A 24,398-nucleotide genomic window follows, 5' to 3' on the forward strand; every position below is an offset into this window, starting at 1 on the left:
CATACAAACACAAAGAAAAAAAATCTAAAGTATGCTGTATCCTGGCAAGATTCAAACCAAGGACCCCAGTGCTGCAAGGAATAAGTGTTAACAATTAAGCCACTGCACTGCCCAGATCACTAATACCATATACCAAAGTCACACTAACTCACCAGTGGCAGAATTGCCAGCAGCCAACCTTGTCTTATGGTGTCACTCCCTTGTTGCCCTAACCAGAGACATAGCACTCCATCAATGCACTAGTTGGGCTATTGTGGTGTTTTGGGCTTGCATTGCAACTTTTAACATTTTAAAGATGCAACAATGTTTTTACATTACCTAGACATATTTATTTTTCTTTTCCTTGTACGCAAGACACAATTGTTGCAACTTAGTTGAGCAAGAGAAAAAGAGACAAAATAGGTTGCCATTAAGTAATGAGAGGATTGTATGCACTTATTGTTGCTTCAGGAAAGGATTAGGAATAATTGTACATCTATGGCATTCTCTGATAACCAATGGCCAACAGACCTTCAAATATTTTTTTGCATATGATTTTTGTCATTCCTCCTCAGATATAGCTGATCCCAGGAGTTTCTGCTTGGTGCATGAATATGCAGACCTATTGAAATGACCATGCATTTAATGACTGTGCAGTGTTCACATATCCTAACTTCCATCTCAAGTATATGTCTAGGCTTTGGATGCTGACACCTGTTGTGCACACGATTGTTCGAGGCTGGTGGTTTACAAAATTGTGAAGGGAAGATAAAAATTATAGTCTCAGAGCTTTTACCATTAATAATGGCGGTTGACACAGGTCTCAGGACAAAGATGCAACACAGTAGACACAAGGTGATTTCAATTCTGCTTTGAAGCAGAAGTGAACCCATTGATTTAACAGTTTCAAAAAACAATTAAATAACTGTAACATTGGTTGTGTCTTCAACCAAACTTTCAAACCATCCAATGGTTGGTGGCATAACTGATCACATTTGTAGCATCATAGCAGTTGAAGCTTGAACAGAGGCCAAGATGGCAGCTTCCTTGGCTGAAAACGATAGGAGGGTTTACTTCCAGTTTAATCTAAAACTTATGAAGGCACCATCTAATTGCCCAAAAGCAGCAGAAAAAAGAGAGCTACATACAGTATACTTGTAAGGTTGGCTTGGCTGAACTTGATGTTAAAATGTTTGGGTAGGAGAGAATAAAAATTGCAATCAGTGTCCCCTGTCTTCTACAGAACAGTTGGTCAGGGCAATGTCAAGGTTCCCCAGACATCAGGTAGCAATATGATCTTGCTGAAAATAATAAAAACATGCCCCTCTTATGTCTATGGATACTATAAGCTGTCTCCACACCTGGCATATTTTAGTAATTTTCAACCACAATCCAGCCAATGGGAATTGCAAATGAGATCACAAGTAATCACCAGAAATGAAACTGTCTAAAATAAAATGGAATTGAACTGAGAAAAAAAAACTACAGTAATTGTGTCTAAAATGTTCTATTATGTTCACTTGGGTCAATGTTTAAATCCCATCTCTTTTTGGTTGGTCAAAACCATCATTTTATTGCTTTAATTTGATTTAATATTTGAGAACAAAAAAAAGTCAGTCTTATGCCCCGTACACACGGTCGGACATTCCGACAACAAAATCCTAGGATTTTTTCCGACGGATGTTGGCTCAAACTTGTCTTGCATACACACGGTCACACAAAGTTGTCGGAAAATCCGATCATTCTGAATGCGGTGCCGTAAAACACGTACGTCGGGACTATAAACGGGGCAGTAGCCAATAGCTTTCATCTCTTTATTTATTCTGAGCATGCGTGGCACTTTGTGCGTCGGATTTGTGTACACACGATCGGAAATTCCAACAATGGATTTTGTTGTCAGAAAATTTTATAGCAAGCTCTCAAACTTTGTGTGTTGGAAAATCCGATGGAAAATGTGTGGTGGAGCCTACACACGGTCGGAATTTCCGACAACAAGGTCCTGTCACACATTTTCCATTGGAAAATCCGACCGTGTGTACGGGGCATAAAGCCTCGTACACGCGATCAGATTTTCCGACGGGAAATGTTCGATGACAGGCTGTTGGCGGAAAATCCGACTGTACGCTCCATCGGACAATTGTTGTCAGATTTTCCGCGGACAAATGTTGGATGGCAGGTTTTAAAATTTTCCGCGGACAAATGTCTGTTGTCGGATTTTCCAATCGTGTGTACACAAGTCCCTCAGACAAAAGTCCAAAGTACAAACACGCATGCTCGGAAGCAAGGATGAGCCAGAAGCGGTCGGTCTTGTAAACTAGCGCTCGTCATGGAGAATTAACATTCGTGACGTGGCAAATTATGAAATGTTGAAATGCAGCACACATTCTCTTCTTCTTTAATTGGATAATATTGAAGCTGCTTTGCTGGTGATACTGATGAAGTTATTGCAAACAAATTTTCAAAGGCTTTTTTTTTCTAGTGATATCAAGAATAATATTATGGGGTTTTTTTTGTTTTTTTTCGGGCAAGTTACCACAACACCATTATCCTATACTTTTTAGATCAAAGATACAACTATGTTGGTGTCCCTTGTCAATTTTACATTGTATTTTTTAAAATGTAACTGCCTACTCCCAAACTCCCAAAACAAATAAAATTAGACATGCTATCTGCCAATAGAACTTAACCAAAAAGTGCATTCTATGCATCCAAAAATATAAAAAATATAACAAATCAAATCATTGTTATTCAACCAAAAAATAAAATAAAAGCCTCATGCATGTGTCCTGCTTCTTAATATAGGGGGTCAACAATGCCAAGAGTTGGTGAAAGCAGGGGTCCATCATCCAGAGATAATTCCGACAAACATCTGGATTATTCTCCTGGAGCTCCCGCAGCAAAGGCATATGACATAATTGGTCACAATTAATAAAGCAACCAATTTTTGGTCCAAGAACTCCTCCTCCTCCTCCTGTTCATGGACTGGACTTGGATCAAAGCAATAACTCCAAGGCCAATAATAAATAACACATTATCTCCTCTGATTCCACAACATGTCTGATTGACGAACGACCGCTCCAAAACGAACTGTAAAGCACGAAATGAAAAGCGCAACTGAAAAGCACTAAATGAAAAGCACAAAATGAAAAGCGCGAATCAACACTCACCAAACTTCTACTAACACGAAATTAGCAAAGGGTGGCGCTAAAGAGCTGAAAAAACACGTAGTACGTCACTACGTTCGTGTTTGTTGACCGACAATTCCTTGCCGTTTGTATGCAAGACAAAATCCAGGCACACGCCTTCGGACAAAAGTCTGAGGTTTTGTCTGCGGAAAATCCAATTGTGTGTACAAGGCTTAATGCTGGCCATATGCTTGGTCATTCTGTGGGCAATTTTGGCATTTTCTATCAGTTTTCAACCACAGCAATCTGTCATGAAAATCAATTAAAGAAACACTTTGGGGAAGGAAGGAAGGAAGGAAGGAAGGAAGGAAGGAAGGAAGGAAGGAAGGAAGGAAGGAAGGAAGGAAGGAAGGAAGGAAGGAAGGAAGGAAGGAAGGAAGGAAGGAAGGAAGGAAGGAAGGAAGGAAGGAAGGAAGGAAGGAAGGAAGGAAGGAAGGAAGGAAGGAAGGAAGGAAGGAAGGAAGGAAGGAAGGAAGGAAGGAAGGAAGGAAGGAAGGAAGGAAGGAAGGAAGGAAGGAAGTTCATTAATATTGACTAATCAAGTAATATTTTTGGTCAGAAAGGAACTGTCAGATGCCATCTCATCATGATGCTGGTGTTTGTTACACTGGTTTAGAAATGATTATGTAAAATCTCTCACTACTAGATAGATAGATACATGTTTTGGCTATTTTTAACAAGATCACATTGCTGTTATCATGCATGAATTAGGGTGACTGGGTGTATGTATATGCAGATTAAAATGTATTTTTCCCTATAGGGTCATTTGACAGAATGGGAAATATTTATTTTCAAATGAAAAAATATACTTTTGATATATTTTGTAAATGCTCTAGCTAATGCATCATAGCATATATATCGATAAATATTTATTGGAAGTATTTACAATTTGTAAGTTTTGCTAATTTTGTATTTTAATGTTCTATAAATATTTTCAACTCTAGGATTTTTTAAGCAAGGCCTTGTGCTGAAAATATTTAGCATAAACTATATCACCTGATTGACAATACATTAATTGATCATTCAATTTAGGCTCACCATGTGTTACAATTCGTACAATTTCCATTAGATCTACCAAGAAGTATATAGCGCAAGAGCCTGTCTGACTGTATAGAGATTGACTAGTTTAGATCACCGCACAATACAATACAATCTGACCATAAAATCAATATAGATGTATCAAAATTGTGTAATAAAAGGACAAAACTAATCTACCCAATCAATTTGTATTTAATCAGGCAGGCACTTGCACTACAAAGCTGTTGATTGATCTAAAGGAGATTGTACAATCACATTGTAACATGTGTGGCAAGCTTTAGGTAGGTCCTCATATCACATGGTTTTGCTAGATTGTAGGCCTGAATCACACCTATGCATTTTAGTGCTTTCTGCATTTTGCAGATTTGCACTACAGAACGTGTTCCCATAGGAAACCATGTTAAATTGCAAAATGCAAAAAGCACTAAAAACGCATAGGTGTGAACCAAGCCTAAAGTTGATTGTATATATTGTATGGGCAAATTGTAGTGTGTTGTGATGCTTTTGTAGACAATAACAAGCGAATATCATTTCACATAGTGAAAAATAGTGACCCATGCACAATCTCATAGGTAGATGAACCCATCTTTAGTAAATAGGGCCATAGATGCTCACTGATAGGTGGTCTTTCCTGTTGCTAATAGCAACCATCCTGTTGCCTTTCTTGCCCACCTCTGCACTAAGCAAATGCAACTTCTTTGCCTACATAAGCAGCAGCTTCACTTCCACATTTTTAAATCACGTTTCCCTATTTGTATTAATATTTGCGGTATTATGCTGCATAGAAGTGTAATTTCGGGGGAAAAAAAATCCGATTACCAAGGTCCACATCCTTTCCAGAGGAATAGCTGTTTTTTTGTACATCGATGTTATTTATTTATTGAGGCCATTGGTTACATTGTATACAATGCCGAGTATTTACATAACAAGCTGAATGCTGCGATGAATGGTCTGTGTGTGTACAGAGGGGTATCTATTGTGTGGAGACATTGGGTCATCACTGGGGCTGTGTCCATACTCTTCTCCCTGGGAGGGAGGGGATGGATGGATGGATGGATGGATGGATGGATGGATGGATGGAGGACTCTCTGCTCCAATGCAATTGCTGTCCAGGCTGCAACAATAAGGGCCCTATACCCATCCGTGTCTCTGGGGCCATCATTTACTCTCTGGAAATGGTAAAAAATATGTTTGTAACGAGAGAATGGATGCAATTTGTCCTGTTAACGAGTCATTGAGCCTTCTTAATGGGTTAACAGAATAAAGTGTCCTCCTGGGTGAAATCAAATCACATCTCCATATGCCAGCCTCTGTCTCTCCTCATTAGACGGCACTGTCCGCACCTTGTTAGCATCAGGCAGGTCAGGTTACAGAGGAGAGGTGGGGCACCTATACAGCACACTCCACTTCTCATGTCATACTACTGCTACTGGCTGCAACTCTGTATTATACACCTCTCTTATACCAACTAGACCATACACTATACAATCTGATTGTACAATCTCCTTTACTTCTAGAAGTGCAAGAGATGGTCTGCTGTGATACTCAGATTACATAGTTTTAGTAAGGCTAAAGAACATTGTACAATTAATCTATATATAGATTGCAGATAGATTATAATAAACTGGTAAACCTAAAGTTGATTGTATAGTGATTGTACAATCAGATGGTGTAGTAGAAGAAGTGGTTGAAACCTGGAACAGACTACCAGCAGAAGTAGGGAGTTAGTCAATAGTAAGTATGACTTATACATGCTTGGGACAAACGTAGATCTATACCCAGACAGAAAAATGAATTAAAAAAGCAACACATTTACAAAATAACAATAATATATATATATATATATATATATATATATATATATATATATATATATATATATATATATATATATATATATATATATATAGATAGATATCTATATATATATATATATATATATATATATATATATCTATCTATATATATATAGATATATATATATATATATATATATATATAGATAGATATCTATATATATATATATATATATATATATATATATATATCTATATATATATATATATATATATATATATATATATATATCTCTATAGATATATATATCTATATCTATAGATATATATAAAATTTCTCTCTTTCTCTCTCACTCTCTCTACATATATAAAGAGAGAGTGAGAGAGAGAAATTATCTATCTATCTATCTATCTATCTATCTATCTATCTATCTATCTATCTATCTATCTATATTATTGTTTTGTTTGGTTGTTTGTTTTTTGTCTGAGTATAGATGCATCTTTGTCCCAAGCATGTATGAATCTACTTACTGATGACTGGCTCACTACGTCTGTTGGAAGTCTGTTCAAAGTATCAACCACTCCTTCTACTATACCGTCTGATTGTACAATCTCTATACAATCAACTTCAGATTTACTAAAACTATGTAATATAAAGGACCTATTGTTTTTTATTCGATCAGGCGCTTGTACAACATTCTTATTGGTAGATCCAAAGAAGATTGTAGAGGAGCGGTGGGCTACCCACAGATCAGACGGCACTTGTAGTGTAATAGGAGTGTGTGCATTATACACCTCTATCAGTCTAATTGGAAGATTGCTTAGGTTTTCCTCATATTACATTGTTTTGGTAACTTTAAAAGAAATTGTTCAGAGATTGTACAATCAGATTTTATAATGTATGGCTAGCCTTAAACTGGTCATACACTATGCTATCAGCCTCTAAAATCTCTGCACAATTTTCTTTAGATTTAACAAAACTATGTAAACTAGGGGACCTGCCTAAACTAGCCAATCAATTTGTATCCAATCTCGCCAACCCTTGCCATGAATAATTATTGGTAGATATAAAGAAATTGTACAATCTCACATTGTAACATTTATGGTGAGCCTTAGAGCCCATTCACACAGGGACGACTTGTCAGGCGACCTAATCGCCTGACAAGTCGCCTCCCGTTCTGTGCTATGGAACCGTTCTAAGGGGAGCGACGTAAGTCGCTCCGACTTAGAAAAAGTTTCCTGTACGACTTCAGGGGCGACTTGGGGCGACTTGCATAGACTTCTATACAGAAGTCGTTTTGCAAGTCGCCCGGGCAGTCGTTTGCAGGTCGCCTCGCTGAGGCGACCTGCAAGTCGTGTTGCCCCTGTGTGAATGGGGTCTAAGGCTGACTATAAACTGTATAATTTGATTGTACAATCTTTTTTTTTTAGATCTACCATTAACTATTCATAATGCATGAGCCTAGCTAATTTGATAATAATTGAATAGATTGCTTGGGTTTTTCCTTAAATGATTGTACAATCAGGTTGCATAGTGTATGGCCAACTTTAAAGCTGGCTACACAGTGTACAATTTTCTTGTACAATGTTCCTTCAGATTTATCAAAACCATGTAATATCAGGTCAAACCTAAACCATTTTCAAATTGTATGCAATTAGACAGGTCCTTGCACTGCATAGTGGAAGGTAAATCTAAAGGAAATCGAACAAAAAAAAATGGTATAATGTATGGCCAGCTTAAGCCGACCATTCAATCAGACTGTGCAATCTCTGAGCAGTCTCTTTTAGATGTACCAGAACCTAGTAGGACATACCTAAACTATCTAACCAATTTGTATCCAATCAGGCAGGCTGTACATAATTGATTGTAGATGTAAAGAAGATTGTACAATCAGATGTTATATTGTATAGTGTAGCTTTAGATCTACTAACAACTATGTAGTATAGGGTCAAGCCTGATTGGATACAGACTGATTGCATAGTTTAGGTAAGTCCTCATATCATATCATTTTGGTAAGTCTAAATTAGATTGCACATAAATTGTACAATCAGATTGTATAATGTATGGCTTGCCTTATTGTGGCCATAAACCCTTTGACAAATGATCAATTTATTTTCAAATTGTGCTCTCCCAATAGAAATAATTGATGTATAGTCGACAACCGATTCAAATAATATGGCACACAAGGGGAAGTGGATTTTGATCAATAGTTAGGGAAATACAATTATAAGTTATCGATCACATCTCTATTGTCACTTTGCAGTCGCATGATCTGATGGATCGAAATATGATCCAATTCATGAACAAAGCATCAATCAATGCAACATGATCAATAATTTCCTGTCTTGGTTGATTAACTCTATTTGATCAAATCTGATCAATCGAGTCTAAACACTCACCACACATGTTACAATTTAATTGTACAATCTCCGTTAGATCTACCAACAACTATGTAGCGCAATGGCCTGGCTGATTGGATACAGATTGATTGGATAGATTAGGTCCTCATATTACATCGTTTTGGTAAGTTGCTTGTACAGAGATTGTATGAGCAGATGGTGATGTGTATGGTGACCCTAAATTGAAAGGAATGTTATATCTATATGATTGTTTTGATGTATAAAATGATTGTAGTTGTATTAGTGCACTTGTAAATAAAATCGACTGAGTACTTTTTTTATTTGCACTAACATCCTAATTTTCAGGACAAGCTTTTGAGGTGTGTCCAGGAGGTCCTAATACACAAAGTTTTAGCAGAATGTAAATAAGACCATCATTGAGGGATCAACACACAAACAAAGCTACACAGCAATGCTAATTAAACTTGTATATCCAACATGCATATTGCTCTGTACGTTTGTGGTCCCCCCCCCCCCCCTTTTAGCCTCAGTTCACACCGTCACATCGCATGTGAATAGCACCACATTCCTGTGCAAGTCACATGCGATTCTGTGTGGTGCATCAGTGTGCATGTCGCATCATAACCGGGTCTCAGTGTCCACAATTGGTACTTGGGCTTCTTTGGTGCATTTTGCACACAACGGGCAGCTCATTCAAGTCAATGGGCTAAAACGCATGCTGCATTGCTCAGATGTGAACGTAAGGGCCCTTTCACACCGAATGACGTTGGCTGCAGTTGAATGCATTTTAAACTGCACAACAACTACATAGACAGCCCAAAATCAAGGTAATCCTATGGGCATAGTTCAAATCTTTTGGAGTGCAGGTCAGCACAGTTAAAAAAAGAGTAGAGCACGCTACCTCTGCACTGCAAATGCTGGTAACATGCTACAAACGCGCTTCAAGCGCACTGCGCAGCATGCCTTTAAGCCAAGAAAGCCAAGCCCAAAAACATATAGAAAAATGCACTGCCAACGTCATGCTTAACGCAGCACAAGACACATGCAGAATGCATTCAAGCGCACATTAAGCGCACTTCAAATGTGATTTGAAGGCGCTTCAAATGCATGTAAACATGCAGTCAAAAATACACAGTTATGTGGACCTTTGGGCCCGTTCACACCACAAAAAAAGTCCTCTAGATGCGTTCCAGATGCTTTTTTAAATGCGCTTTTTTAATGCGTTTTTGGATGCATTCAAGGCGCTTTTTTTCTTCCTTTTTTCATTGACTGGGGTTCAGTGCTTTTTTGATGCTTTTTACTGTGTTTCAGTACAGTTCTTTGCAGGAAAAAAGCAGCATGTTGTACTTTTTTTTTATCTGGAACTGAAAAGCATTGGAATGCACTGCACTGGTGTGAACTATGCCATTTGAACCCATATAACTTACTTTACATGTTCCTTTGATGCAGAATAAAAAAGCACTGCACTGCATGTGGTCTGACTTGGCCTGAATTTAAAGAGGAGTTCCAGTCAAAAAAAAAAAAATTACAAGTCAGCAGCTACAAATACTGCAGCTGCTGACTTTTAATTGGACACTTACCTGTCCCAGGGAGATGAAGCCCCGCTTGTCTCCCCCTCCGTTCAGCAGCGCCGGCATTGCAACTGTGGGCGCCGGGCTGTGGCTTCACAGCCTGGCACCCACTGCGCATGCGCGAGTGGTGCCGCGCGCCGTGATTGGCCGCTCAGTCACCTGGGACCTGTAATGGGTCCCAGATGATTGACAGGAGGGAGGGAGCAGAGCCGAGCCCTTCCTGTGCCGAGGGGGAAGTGATGTCACCAGCCCAGGCACTGAAAGAGGCAGACTACGAGGGACCCCCTAGCAACAGGCATTTAGAGGTAAGTAAAAAAAAAAAAAAAATATCCAAATTTTTTTTTGTATTTTTTTTTTTAGGATTTTTCATGTAGTTTTGTTTTTTTGGGTGGAACCCCACTTTAAGGCTAGGTTCACATCTATGTGTTTTTTAGTAGGTTTGCAGATCCACAGAAGCGCACCACAATTCACCTTATTTCCTATGGGTCCTGTTCACATCTATGTAGTTTGCTGCAATGCGTTTTTTGGAAAGTTTTTTTTTTTTTGCTCCATAGACTTCAATAGAATTGTATAAAAAATGCATGTGCATGCGTTTTTGTGCATTTTTGGAGCATTTTCCTGCATGACAACAGACACCCCCTCCCGGCAACATCAACACTTCTCAAAAAAGACAAAGGACCAGTTCACATCACATGCAGTCCAGTGCTTTTTTGCTGCACCAAAAATGCATGGAAAGTAAGTTATATGGTTTCCAATGGCATCGTTCACACCAGTGCGATCAGTTCCAGAAGAAAAAGTAGAACTCTTGGATGGGATGATAAGGGACTATATACAAGATTTTAGTAATAAGAACGGTATCATTAGCAGTAATCAGCATGGATTCATGAAGAATCGTTCTTGCCAAACCAATCTATTAACCTTCTATGAGGAGGTGAGTTGCCATCTAGATAACGAAGGCCCGTAGACGTGGTGTATCTGGATTTTGCAAAAGCATTTGACACAGTTCCCCATAAAAGTTTACTGTACAAAATAAGGTCTGTTGGCATGGACCATAGGGTGAGTACATGGATTGAAAACTGGCTACAAGGGCGAGTTCAGAGGGTGGTGATAAATGGGGAGTACTCGGAATAATATGGGGTGGAAAGTGGGGTCCCCCAGGGTTCTGTGCTGGTGCCAATCCTATTTAATTTGTTCCGACCTGGAGCATGGGGTAAACAGTTCAATCTCTGTATTTGCAGACGATACTAAGCTAAGCAGGGCAATAACTTCTCCGCAGGATGTGGAAACCTTGCAAAAAGATCTGAACAAATTAATGGGGTGGGCGACTACATGGCAAATGAGGTTCAATGTAGAAAAATGTAAAATAATGCATTTGGGTGGCAAAAATATGAATGCAATCTATACACTGGGGGAAGAACCTCTGGGGGAATCTAGGATGGAAAAGGACCTGGGAGTCCTAGTAGATGATAGGCTCAGCAATGGCATGCAATGCCAAGCTGCTGCTAACAAAGCAAACAGAATATTGGCATGTATTAAAAGGGGGATCAACTCCAGAGATAAAACAATAATTCTCCCGCTCTACAAGACTCTGGTCCGGCCGCACCTAGAGTATGCTGTCCAGTTCTGGGCACCAGTCCTCAGGAAGGATGTACTGGAAATGGAGCGAGTACAAAGAAGGGCAACAAAGCTAATAAAGGGTCTGGAGGATCTTAGTTATGAGGAAAGGTTGTAAGCACTGAACTTATTCTCTCTGGAGAAGAGACGCTAGAGAGGGGATATGATTTCAATTTACAAATACCGTACTGGTGACCCCACAATAGGGATAAAACTTTTTTGCGGAAGGGAGTTTAACAAGACTCATGGCCACTCACTAGAATTAGAAGAAAAGAGGTTTAACCTTAAACTATGTAGAGAAGTCTTTACTGTAAAAGAGGCAAGGATGTGGAATTCCCTTCCACAGGCGGTGGTCTCAGCGGGGAACATCAATAGTTTCAAAAAACTATTAGATAATCACCTGAACGACCACAACATACAGGGATATACAATGTAATACTGACATAAAATCACACACATAGGTTGGACTTGATGGACTTGTGTCTTTTTTCAACCTCACTTACTATGTAACTATGTAACCTGCTGTATTTTTTCTGTACTGGAAGGCAGTAAAACACATCAAAAACGCACCAGAATGCACTGGAACGCATCAGACCCCAGTACAGTGAAAAAAAAAAACAGAAAAAAAGCATCTGGAATGTATCCGGAAACGCACTGAAATGCACCAGAAACATATTAAAAATATGCATGCAGGAACGCATCTGGAATGGATCTGGAGTGCATTTTTGTGGTGTGAACCAGCTCAAAAGGCATCAAAAACATGAATGAAAAAAATGCAAAATATGACTCAAAAAAGCATTACCCGCACATGCAGAGATGTGAACCTATCATCTTGAGATTGTCTTAGGGCCAGTTCACACTATAGAAATGCAGTCCAGATGTGTTCCAGATGCTTTTCTGCATGCACGTTTTTTTATGTGTTTTTGATGCAGTCCAGTGCATTTTTCCCCTCTTTTTTCTTCAAGGATGTGTATGTTCCAGTGCATGTTTGGTGCATTTAGGTGCGTTTAAGTGCATTTTTTATATGTTTTACAGCGTTCCAGTACAGTCCAGTGCAGGAAAAATGCAGCATGTTTTACTATTTTTTTTCCTGGAAGTGGAACGCTCTGGAACTGCAAGTGTGAACTACGCCATTGAAAACCATATAACCTACTTTCCATGTGCTTTTGATGCAGAACAAAAAAAACACACTGGACTGCATGTGGTGTGAACTGGCCCTAACTTTACATTCAGCTAAAACTTTGTGTATTAGAACTGCTTAGACCTCGATGAAGGGGTACAAAGCGAAAAGCTGATGTTCTGATCAAATTGGACATGGACTGGATGATGAAAACAAAGCATGCCTAGCCACCATTGGAGTTCATCTGATATACCCTTATCACCCAGCCTATGTCATAGTGGCCAATAGGAATTAGCCCTGACTCTTGCCCCATTATCTATCTGTATTGATCCCCATCTTTCAGTATAATCAATGGGATTTGGACCAATACAAAGGCTTTATTCAGGTTAATAGTGAGAAATAAAACAAGAGGGGCTCTTTGAGGTGGGCTCCATCCGTATGTTAATGAGTGGGCGTGCTCAGCTCTGGATTGTGCCTAATGAGGAGTTTGCTGATGTCATCAGACTTTTGACAGGTCGACATCCAATGAGGTGTGAGTGTTTGCACAGTTGGGAGGGGGGGAGGCGTTCCCGAAGCTCCTTTAGATCAGGACTGCCTTCCCTCAGTCCCATTTAAAGCTCAGTGTGGGACTTTAATGAAAACGTGTGTGCATAGATCTCATTCCAGCAACAAGATGGTAAGTGACCGGCGGTGCTCCTGGCTGTGTGTAGGGAGATCCCTGGGGTGGATGGCTTCCTGCACCTCTCTAGACCCTGGATTGTATCTGGATTGAATGGGTTTGATGGGTAATCAGAGAGTAATATTCGCTGTGATCTTATGATTGTGTGAGTGTAGTGATCCTGTGTCATTGACCGATCTGATTGTAGATCTTTAGATCTGCCACTATTTCTCCAGTGTGATTTGATAGGAATGGAAAGAATCATTTCGATGTGTCCTCATTTGATAAGTCTGAAGGAGATTGTATAAGCAGATTGTATGGCCAGCTGTGGAATTCCTGCGATCGGTTATCTTTTCAGGAGCAGATCAGAGTGTTTCTCTTTAGCACTATGTATGTGTTGTTTCCAGTGATTTGTATTCTGCTACATTGTATCTCAGCTTCCATCAGTAGTATGCGGTGTCAGTAAGGACTGGAGCTGTGTGCATTCTTGGCTTGCTCGGGGTGGAAATGATGTGAATGTCCATTCACACAGCTGAGCCTTCATTTCCAGCAGCACAGGATCTCCTGGAGACAATCTAGCTTCACCTCCCCAAAGACTCTTTGCTTTTGTTGATCACACAAAAAAAAGTCTGTTCCTGCCATATCTAACCCAGTCCTCCTCCTGTGTCCTTCTTCCAGAACACCATTCTTCCGTGCCAAGACCAGTACTTTGCAGGGGGTCAGAGCTATGATTGCCCATACTTGCCCTCAACCACAGCGCCCACTGTTGATGTTACCAAGGATACATGGGTCTCTCTCTGGGCTTATGGTCTCCCAGACGACACATCCAACAACCAGGAGCCACAATCCCAGGGTAAGTCCACCTTCCAACTACAAATGATGCTCTACAAGCTACGAATATGGGGGGCATTTACTAAAGGCAAATAGACTATTCGCTTTGTAAGGAAATCTTCCCCACAACTCAGTGAATAAGGGGAAATTTCACTTAACAAAGGATACCCAATCACATAGAAAAAAATGCATTGTTGCTTGCTTATGGTTAGCTGATGGAAGTCGTTAAAACTTTCCTTCATTCACTAAGCTCTGGGGAAAATTCCCTTGCAAAGTGTAACTAACTTTGCAAAGTAAACTGTCTGTTTGCCTTTAGTAAATCGACCTGTAACAGTCCATTACAGCACCCAGAGTGCATGAATCCTGCATAATATATATATATATATATATATATATATATATATATATATATATATATATATATATATATATATATATATATATATATATATACACAGTGTGTATGTATAAGTATATATATATATATATATATATATGTAAGTATGTACAGTATATATAATCATAGGTCCATATGTATATTTGTATGTACAGTATACTTATAGGTATTTCTATTTTCAAAGCAATATATAAGTTATACGTACAGTATATATAATTACATGTGTTTTATATTTACACAGCACTATATATATATATATATATATATATATATATATATATATATATATATGTGTGTGTGTGTGTCAATATTATAATATAATATATATCTAGATAGATATATATCTATATATCTAGATAGATAGATAGATAGATATATCATTTATTTATTTGTAACTATTAAATTATTCTTTTACATTACTATTATTCTTTGAAAATCCTTGTTTTCTGTAACTTTAGAAGCCATAGCTTCCCAATAGCTAGGGATAAATAGAAACGAATTACCGGTGGCACAATCTACATATTAATGTGTGCCTTTTTTGTGTTTTCAGGGCAGCTGTACAATGAGGGCTGTACACTTCAAGATGATTTTGTATGGAATGAGCATCTATCGTCTCAGCTGATTACGAACAAACAGGTAGATATTGGATACAAGGTTCTCTACTAAATGGAAGGCATTTAAGGGGCTAAAGCATGATTGATGATCCCTAGTTGCTGATCCCTAGTTGCTGATCCCTAGTTGCTGATCCCTATGTGCTGATCCCTATATGCTGATCCCTATGTTCTCTGTCGCACAGCTTCAGGATACATTGGTGCAGAGGGAAGAGGAGCTGGCCCGGCTACACGAGGAGAACAATAAGTTGAAGCAATACCTGAACTCTACCTTTGTGAAACGCTTGGAGGAAAAGACCAAGGTGTGTAATTATCATCATCATCATGTCCTTCACTCCTAGAACAATAATTCTGTCATCTAGGGATTTTTTCCTTCACTAATCGGGTGTGCAGAGATAACATTAGAAGACTGTTTATTTCTAATGTTAGATAAAATACAGCATAATGATAGGGAGTGATAAGGATCGCCGGAGATAAGGGGACACATTGACACTTGCACTAGTGTCAGCTATGCTGATAGGATTACAGGGAATAGAAGAGGCAGCGCTGACAGCCCAGGTAATATGTAAAGTAGTCGTGGTATAACAAAGCCTCTGGACGTGACTCTGGCTGTGATCGCCGAATAAGTGATCTCCATTGTGTCGCCAGTGAGCGATGTGCTTGTGAATGTCACCTGTACCTGTATAAGATCCCCCGCGGCTTCCCTCCCCAGCCCCATACATACAGGATTATCATCGGACTGCAGGAATGTCCCACTAATCTCTTGCTCAGGACTTCTAAAGCCGCCAATACCGCCACACTCACCAGTAGAGAACAGAACACGGCTGTCCTTTCACTTTTCAGCAGAAGCTCAGGTCCTCTGGAAGGATGGCATGCTGGCATTTGTAGTTCCACAGCAGCATTTGTCTGTTAAATACTGGAACTAGCTGTTAGTGATTTGGCCTAAGCCTTAGGGAAAGTTTGCTGAAATGTTAAGATAGCAAACAATCATTTTGCCTAAATATAGAAAATGAATGCTGATTAACAGTGCTAGGTAATTCTGATCTACAAGGGTTGGTTTACTAAAGGTAAATAGGCTATTCACTTTGCAGGGAAATTCTACCTTAGGTTAGTGAATGTGGTGAAATTCATTTTGCAATCATGTGCATGGAGAAATGTGTGTGCAAGTAAAAAAAAAAAAAAAAAAAAAAAAATATATATATATATATATATATATATATATATATATATATATATATAAATATATAAATTTACTTACACATGACTGGATGATGGAAGTAGAGTTTCACTTTCTTCACTGAGCATTCTCCCTTGCCAAGTGAGCATCCTTTAGTAAACCAACCCCATATAGCCGGAGATTTACTAAAACTGGAGAGTGCAAAATCTGGTGCAGCTGTGCATGGTAGCCAATTAGCTTCTTACTTCAGCTTAAAGTGGTTTAGTTAAACCACCAATGTTCAAAAAAAAGAACGAAAGAAAAAAAAAAACAAACCGAAAGGCAATGGCAATGCATCGCATGCTAGCACATTATGAAATACTCACCTTGGAACAAAGCCCTCCAGCGCTGTAAAGTCACCGCTGAGCGGGCTGACATGTTCCCGGTGTTCTGTTTTCCGTTTTGCAAGCTCCGGTTATGTGATTGGCCGTTTCTGGGATGACATCACGCATGCGCAAGGGAGCTGCCAGTACAGGCTTTGAAGGTCCGGCACTGTAAGCCGGACCTTCAGAGCGCATGTGCCGATGATGTCATTGGCTGCATACACTCTATCTCCGAAACTGTGCACATTTAGGAGATATTCACAGTATCTACAGGTAAGCCTTATTATATGTGTAAGATGATTGGTTTCAATGCAGAGCTGCCCAGATTTTGCAAACTCCAGTTTTAGTAAATCAACTCCACAGTGTCCTGGAATTTATATACAGAGTGGAGATCTTGCCTAAATCAGAAGTTGCAAAATATGGCCTACCAGCTGTTGAACTCCAAATTCCAACAAGTCTGTAGGACTGGATGGGTGCCTGATGCTTATATTCCTTTTTTTGCTGATTTCTGCTATACTGTATGTGGCACTGTAGTACTTGCTCTTTGTTGTAAACATTTTCTTACTGTTTTCCTCTACAGAAGCTGTTGTCCCAACATGGCATGAATGCTCCCCTAAAGAGAAAAGCCAGGGTAAGCAGCCTTGCCTCTCCTGAAACCTCAGCCAAGAAAGCCAAAAGGAATCTTTATAACGATTTCACTGCCTGTGAAGAACAATCCGGTTCTACTGTAGCATCCTGGGTCCTGCAGACTCTGGGACTCAAAGATGTCAACACCATTGATGATTCTGCATCAGCTAACTACAGTGCCATCTCTAAAGAGCTCACCAGCATAGGGGGAGCAGAGTATGGAGATATCCAAGACTCCCCCTCTTCTGGATACAGTACAATCCATATGACCCCTGTTCACAGCCAGGCTGGGAGCAGCCTAGACTCTCCCTATGTGACAAACTTTTCCCCTTCATCCTGCAGTTCTACACCCCTGCCAAGAAGTGAGACAGTCAGTCCATTTGGCTCTCCTATTTGCTATACTCCAGAGGTGTCTCCAAACAAAACAGAAGTTGCCTTTTCCACATCCCTGAACCCTCATTGCAATGTGAAGACTCACAGCTTCTCCAATGGACAAGCATTTGTTCGCCGAGATGGAGAAGGGGGCTGGAAATTCACCTGGGTCCCCAAACAATCTGAATAATGAACTCTACGGATATGGGGTCATCTCATGGGAGTTTACAGAACTATTTGCACTTGGTCATGAGGACCTATGAAGACCCCTTCAGTCCTTATACTGCCTATGTATCCCAGTGTGATCTCTTTAACCCACTGATTGGGTTTTGTCTGCTGCCAGTATACACCAAGGGGGGCCTTCATTTGTTTACATGTGAATGTATATATGTATGATATTTTTTCCATGAAAAAATAGCTTATTCTAACAGTATTTATTTCTGTTGGGTTCTAAGTGCAATTAATGGCAGTGCAACTTTTGATTGTAGTCCTTTTTGTTTGCACCTCTTTAATTTGCTGCCTAAACAATGATCACTGCCTTAATATATACAGTATACAGTGACCACAGAGTGACTTACTGCCTGTAAGAGACTTTTTTCTGCACTGACTTGAATAAAAGACTTTTACTTCCTCCTCCTGCAAAGCCACTGTACTACATATCTGCCAAACAAAGTAGCAGGCGTGCATGGACAGGTGTACTACATGTACTAAAGTCCTTTGTTGTCCCAGTTTGTGCAGTTCCCCAATAAACCCAACCTGCAATTCCTGACTGCCTTTTACTAAGCTTATTTATTGACTGCCTATTGCATTAATGCGGACAATCACAATGTGGAGTCTCTGTGTTATTTTGTATATAAATAAACTGTTAAACATTTTTTTTAAGTTTCCTGATGTGTAAGATCCCCCCACTGCTGTCTTCTTAATAAGCACTTATGTGCAAAATTATATTTGCAATGTAATGCTCTGGCTTGTATCCTTTAACACAGATCAGTGATGGTAAATTTTGTTTTTTCTTATTAATTGATGCACACCTTGTTTATTAAGTCAGTCAGTCCACAGATATGTTTCAATGTTTCAATGTTTGTATATATCTCTGACTGGGAGCTCTGTGTTTGAGTTGCTGAGGCTACACACCTGATATGGCCATTGGGTCCTACTACAACAGTATATACATATATTACACACAATAGCAGGTCCCAGAACATTCAAAACTCCTAGATGAATAGCAACTGATTTGGAGATATAGGGATTGATTTGCTAAAGGCAAATATACTGTACACTCTACAAGTGCAGTTTTTCCAGAGCTTAAATGAGCAGAAGCTTTGCTGACTGCCATCATCCAATCATGTGCAAGCAACACTACTGTTCCTTTTGTTTTCCCTGCAGGTGATTGGGTATTTTTTTCAAAGTGAAGCTTTACCTCCTTTACTTAGTCCTGGAGCAACTGCACTTGCAGAGTGCAGCTGCGCTTTGCAAAGTACACAGTATATTTGCCTTTAGTAAATTAACTCCTACAGTGTGAGGGTAGTATCCAAGATGTATAAAGAAAACTAGGGCTGGCTCAATCTGTACCTTAAGGGCACCATGTTTGAGTGGAATGACCCTTTTAAACAGTCAATGACATAATAAATATATATATATAGAGAGATATATGTAGATATATATAGATATATATATATATCTACATATATCTATATATATCTATAGATATATATAGATATATATATATATATATATAGAGAGAGAGAGAGATAATCTATATATATATATACTGATACACACACACGAACACTACTTGCTAAATTGCATACTGTATATAGTTAACTATATCATGAAGGACTAGAAAGCATTTTAAATTTGGGTGGAATGACCCTTTTAAACCATGACATAATATATATATGTACAGTATATATAATTGCAGGTATTTATAATTACACAGTTATATCTATCTATCTATCTATCTATCTATCTATCTATCTATCTATCTATCTATCTATCTATAGTTTTATTTATATATATATATATATATATATATATATATATATATATATATATATATACAGGCACACTACTTGTAGTAAATGTAGCCCCCTCCTCAAATTGCAAATTCCTTTATTCCTTTGTTGCAAGCTTCCTTGGTTCATTAAAGTGTATTAACACCTTGGCTGATTGCTCTTGTGCCGTTTACAGCTAATTAACTGGAGGGTCGTTTCATTAAATATACAGTAGCCATGTGAATAAGGAGGGGGCGAGTTAATTGGTCTTTCAGGGAAAAGTCTATAGTTATAAATCACTGATCAGATCCTCCACTAGCTGTGTGCACACTATGCAGGTATCATATTCAGGCACAATCAACTTTTACATCGTACTAATCAACAAGGGGTTAATGTAATAAAAGTAGGCTCTAGGGAAAAAATAATGTTGCTCATAGCAAATAACCAGAATCCTTGGATCCACTTTCAAACCGTGATTGGTTGCCATGGGCAATGAAGCATTTTTGGGATAACATAGTGTATAGGTCTGTTTTCCAGCGATTTGTGTGTCCCAGGTAAGAGGCAGATTCGTTGTGACCTTATCCCCCAGGCAGCAGCAATTTGTTAGGAGAAGGTGTGATTCCTGTGATAGAGCACTCCAGCCTGTATTCAGAGGTCCTTGTCTCCCTGGGGGCCACACTGGGTCGTTTAAGTACAAGATAAGCTGCTTCCTAAAACTAGATGTCGCACACTTTCAACAGATGTTATAACAGATTGGAAATGTGAACTAGGTCTGCTCAGTGCCTCATTTGCCAGCAGCAGCCCAAATAACCGGCACTTGCCTTTGGCACCCATTATATTCCGTATGGGAGCAGTGTGTGTGTTTTGCGCAGATTACTAGCACGCATTGCATACATCTACAATGATAACAAATAACTGAAGGCTCAATCGATCTTTAGGCACAAATTCATAGGTAAAGTTTGCATTAGAAGAGACTACAGATAAAGTCTTGTGGATAATGGAAAACTTACTTGATAAAAGCAATGACACAGGTTAATCCACACCAGTTCATTACATAGGGGGTTATTTACAAAAAAAGGCTAATCCACTTTGCACTACAAGTGCAAAGTGCACTTGAAATTGCACTGAAAGTGTTACTCGCTGTAAATCAGAGGGGAAGATCTGAAATGAGTGGAAGCTCTGCTGATTTTATCATCCTATCATGTGCAAGCTAAAATGCTGTTTTTTTTTTTCCTTGCATGTCCCCCTTGGATCTACAGCAACTGCACTTCCAAGTGCACTTGTAGTGCAAAGTGGATTTGCCTTTAGTAAATAAACCCCATTGTGTTCAATTAGTCAATGGGAATCCTGCTGCAACTAATCAGAATTCAGCCTTCACAAATCTAACTCTCTAGATATTTAGTAATATTAATAATATTAATAATAATGATAATACTAATAACAGTAATAATATTATTTAAAAATTTTCTCCCTAGGGACTCAAAGCACTTTTATCAAATGGGGGGTCCTTGAAGAGAAGGATTTGAAAAGTATTGCTATAAGCCTGGATGAAAAGATGTATCTTGGTACACTTAACCACTTACAGACTGGAAGATTTGGCTGCTTAATGATCGGGCCATTTTTTTCACTGCGTCGCTTTAACTGACAATTGCGTGGTCGTGCAACGCTGTCCCCAAACAAAATTGACGTCCTTTTTTCCCCATAAATGGCACTTTCTTTTGGTGGTATTTGATCACCTCTGCGGTTTTTATTTTTTGCGCTATAAACAAAAAAAAGCGACAATTTTGGAAAAAAAACCCAATATTTTTTACTTTTGTTATAATAAATATCCCCAAAAATGTTTTTAAAAAACACATTTCTTCCTCAGTTTAGGTCGATATATATTCTTCTACATATTTTTGGTAAAAAAAAAAATCACAATAAGCGTATATTGATTGGTTTGTGCAAAAGTTATAGCGTCTGCAAACGATGGGAAAGATTTATGGCATTTTTATGGCATTTTTATTATTATTATTTTTTCACTAGTAATGGCGGTGGTCTGCAATTTTTAGCATTACTGCGACATTGCAGCGGACAGATTGGACACTTTTGACACATTTTTGGGACCACTGATATTTATACAGCAATCAGTGCTATAAAAATGCACTGTTTACTGTGTAAATGTCAATGGCAGGGAAGGGGGTAACACTAGGGGACGATCAAGGGGTTAAATGTGTGTTCCCTGGGTGTGTTCTAACTGTGGGGGGATAGGACTGACTAGAGAAAGAGACATATCGTTTTTTCTACTTAGTAGGAACAAACGATATGTCTCTTCTCTCCTGACAGAACAGGGATTTGTGTGTTTACTGCTCTTGTGCACACGATCGCACCCACTGGCCATGCACATTGGGTTCCCCACCATGCAGTGGGCGTGCGCACGTCACTCTGATGGCGCGCACATGTCTGCTATCGCCCTTAAAGGTACAGATGTACCAATATGGCAATTCACGGGAATGAACCACTTTGCCGACGCTTATCGGTGTGAGCTGGTCGGCAAAGTAATATATTGCATATTTCCAGTGCTCAGATGTGATGCTTGCATTCGTTTTTTTTGTTTTTTTTTTACTTTCCTTCCTTAAATTTTACCTGCTGATCTTCCCAGTTAAGCCTAGTACAGTCTGGCCCAATGTCGGGTGGCATATGGTGGGTGGTTCAATAGAAACTGGATGACATTCAGCAAGTGGCGGTTGCTCCATTAGAGGCGCAGGGATGCCCCCCCCCCCCGATCCATGCATCCGGCCTCTAATCTGCATGCAGGGCACTGGACGCATGGATTTTTTTGAAGCATGTGATTATAGCCTGAGGCTCTAATTGGCTTAAAAAAAGGGTGGCCTCGGGTGCAGAGCACTGCGCCCTGAGCCCACCCAGTTGTGTGACATTAGTGAATTACTATTTGCTAATGTCTTCCAGCTTCTCCTCCTGGCCAATCAGGAAGCGGGTCCTGAGACCCGATTGGCCAGGGATTCTTAGGACTCCCGCGACCCACTTCCTGTTCGGCCGGGAGGAGAAGTAACAGCCCGGCTCTTCCCTCAGCAAGCCGCAGAAGGTGGAGGAGTGGAGGGGTGGAAGGGCAGCTTCCAGGAGCTCTACCCCAGATCCAGCAGCACCTCCTAAGGTAAGACCATGGATCACCTCCTTCCCGTCTGACCCGTCTGGGCGGGGGTGGGGTGGGGGTTTGTAGTGCGAGTGAGGGAGCCAGGTTTGTTTGCCACCCCCCTCATGCCGGGCTTCTGACGGAATGGGTATGCTGGAAAACCAGCATTCAAGCAGCAGCCAATCAGCAGTTTCAGCCAAAGGCTGCCAGCACTGATCAGTGTGTCCTGCCTGGAATAAAATAGCACAAGGGGGAGATCGCTTGCACGAACATTGCTTAGTTAGTACGACAACCTCTCAGTTTTTTTTCTTTCAGCCCACTGGGTTGAACGAAAAAAAAAAAAACAACTCCACGTGTGTACCCAGCCTAAGACGATTCCTATCATAGGGTGACAACACTCATAATATACTAATACAGTAATATACTGTATCTGTGTAGGACCAGCATTGTCACCCCTGGTTGTTCTCCTGCTTTGACAACAAACACCTCCCCTCTTCTCATCTCTATTACATATAGGGTGGTGTTTTGTAGTTCACAGAAGATAGCTGGGAAGGGGAAAGCATTGTTTGAGTTGTCAGTTCAGTGCACAGTAAGGTACAAGCCTAATAGATTTCTGATAAGATCAATGGGATTTTGTTTGTGCTCGCAGAAAATGTTCTTAAGCTGGGTACACACTACAGTTTTTTTGAGTTGCACGAAAAAAAAACTGACAGCTTCGGTCGGAGCTGCTGTACTAACCATGCGGGGTTAGTTCGGCAATCTCCCCCACTGAGCGGTTGTGTTCTGAAGAGACAGGGGGACACCCCCCTGCCAGAACACTCAGATCAGCGCTCTCTGCCATTGGCTGAAAGCGCTGATCTGGAGTTGCGTTGGCTGCTAGTTTTCTAGCATGGACATCCAACAGACCGACATACACACGGCCGAATGTGGGCCGTTTTTTTTTTTAACTGGCCGTTGTCTCCTGACCTTCGGCTTGTGTGTATGGGGCTTAAGCTTTGAAAATATAATAATGCAGCCACCACATCTACGGACTGGTAAGCTGCAATATATTACATTGTTGTTCTTAGGTTCACATATACTTTAAATCTGAATTACAGGTATGGATTTTTTTTTTTACTTAATTACATATGTAAGTATGTCATACCTGATGGACTTCTGTGAAAGCAGAGAATCACTACAAGAAGTGATTGCTGTTGTTTACCAGGTAGATGCCAAGCTGCTGCCCTGCTGCATAGCAATCACAGGGGGTCACTCGCTCACATCCCTTCAGTGATTTTCTGCTTTCAAAGCAGTCCAACAGATACGGCATATATACATACACATATACACACACATTTATATATATATACACACACACACACACATATATATATATATATATATATATATATATATATATATATATATATATAAATATATATTTATATTTATATTTACATTGGTCCCAGCTTGGTTAATGCAGCTATGCAATAAAAGTTGCACCCTATTTTCAGCAATGGAATCGTTCAAATCATTGCAACTCTGAAAAGGGTTACTGCACTACTTTTCTGCGATTTCATTCCCACTTGCCTT

General features: G+C 39.7%; 1 protein-coding gene across 1 annotated transcript; it reads left to right on the forward strand.

The window, feature by feature from the left end:
* The first annotated feature begins 13,213 nt into the window (after positions 1–13,213).
* Positions 13,214–18,719, forward strand: GMNC (geminin coiled-coil domain containing). Its single transcript, XM_073629101.1, has 5 exons — positions 13,214–13,340; positions 14,001–14,175; positions 15,101–15,186; positions 15,347–15,463; positions 17,281–18,719. Exons 1-5 carry the CDS (start codon positions 13,299–13,301, stop codon positions 17,887–17,889), a joined length of 1,029 nt encoding a protein of 342 aa, XP_073485202.1. The 5' UTR covers positions 13,214–13,298; the 3' UTR covers positions 17,890–18,719.
* Positions 18,720–24,398: the final 5,679 nt, after the last annotated feature.

The sequence above is a fragment of the Aquarana catesbeiana genome, linkage group LG04 (assembly GCF_042186555.1).
Source record: "Aquarana catesbeiana isolate 2022-GZ linkage group LG04, ASM4218655v1, whole genome shotgun sequence".
Classification (NCBI taxonomy): domain Eukaryota; kingdom Metazoa; phylum Chordata; class Amphibia; order Anura; family Ranidae; genus Aquarana; species Aquarana catesbeiana.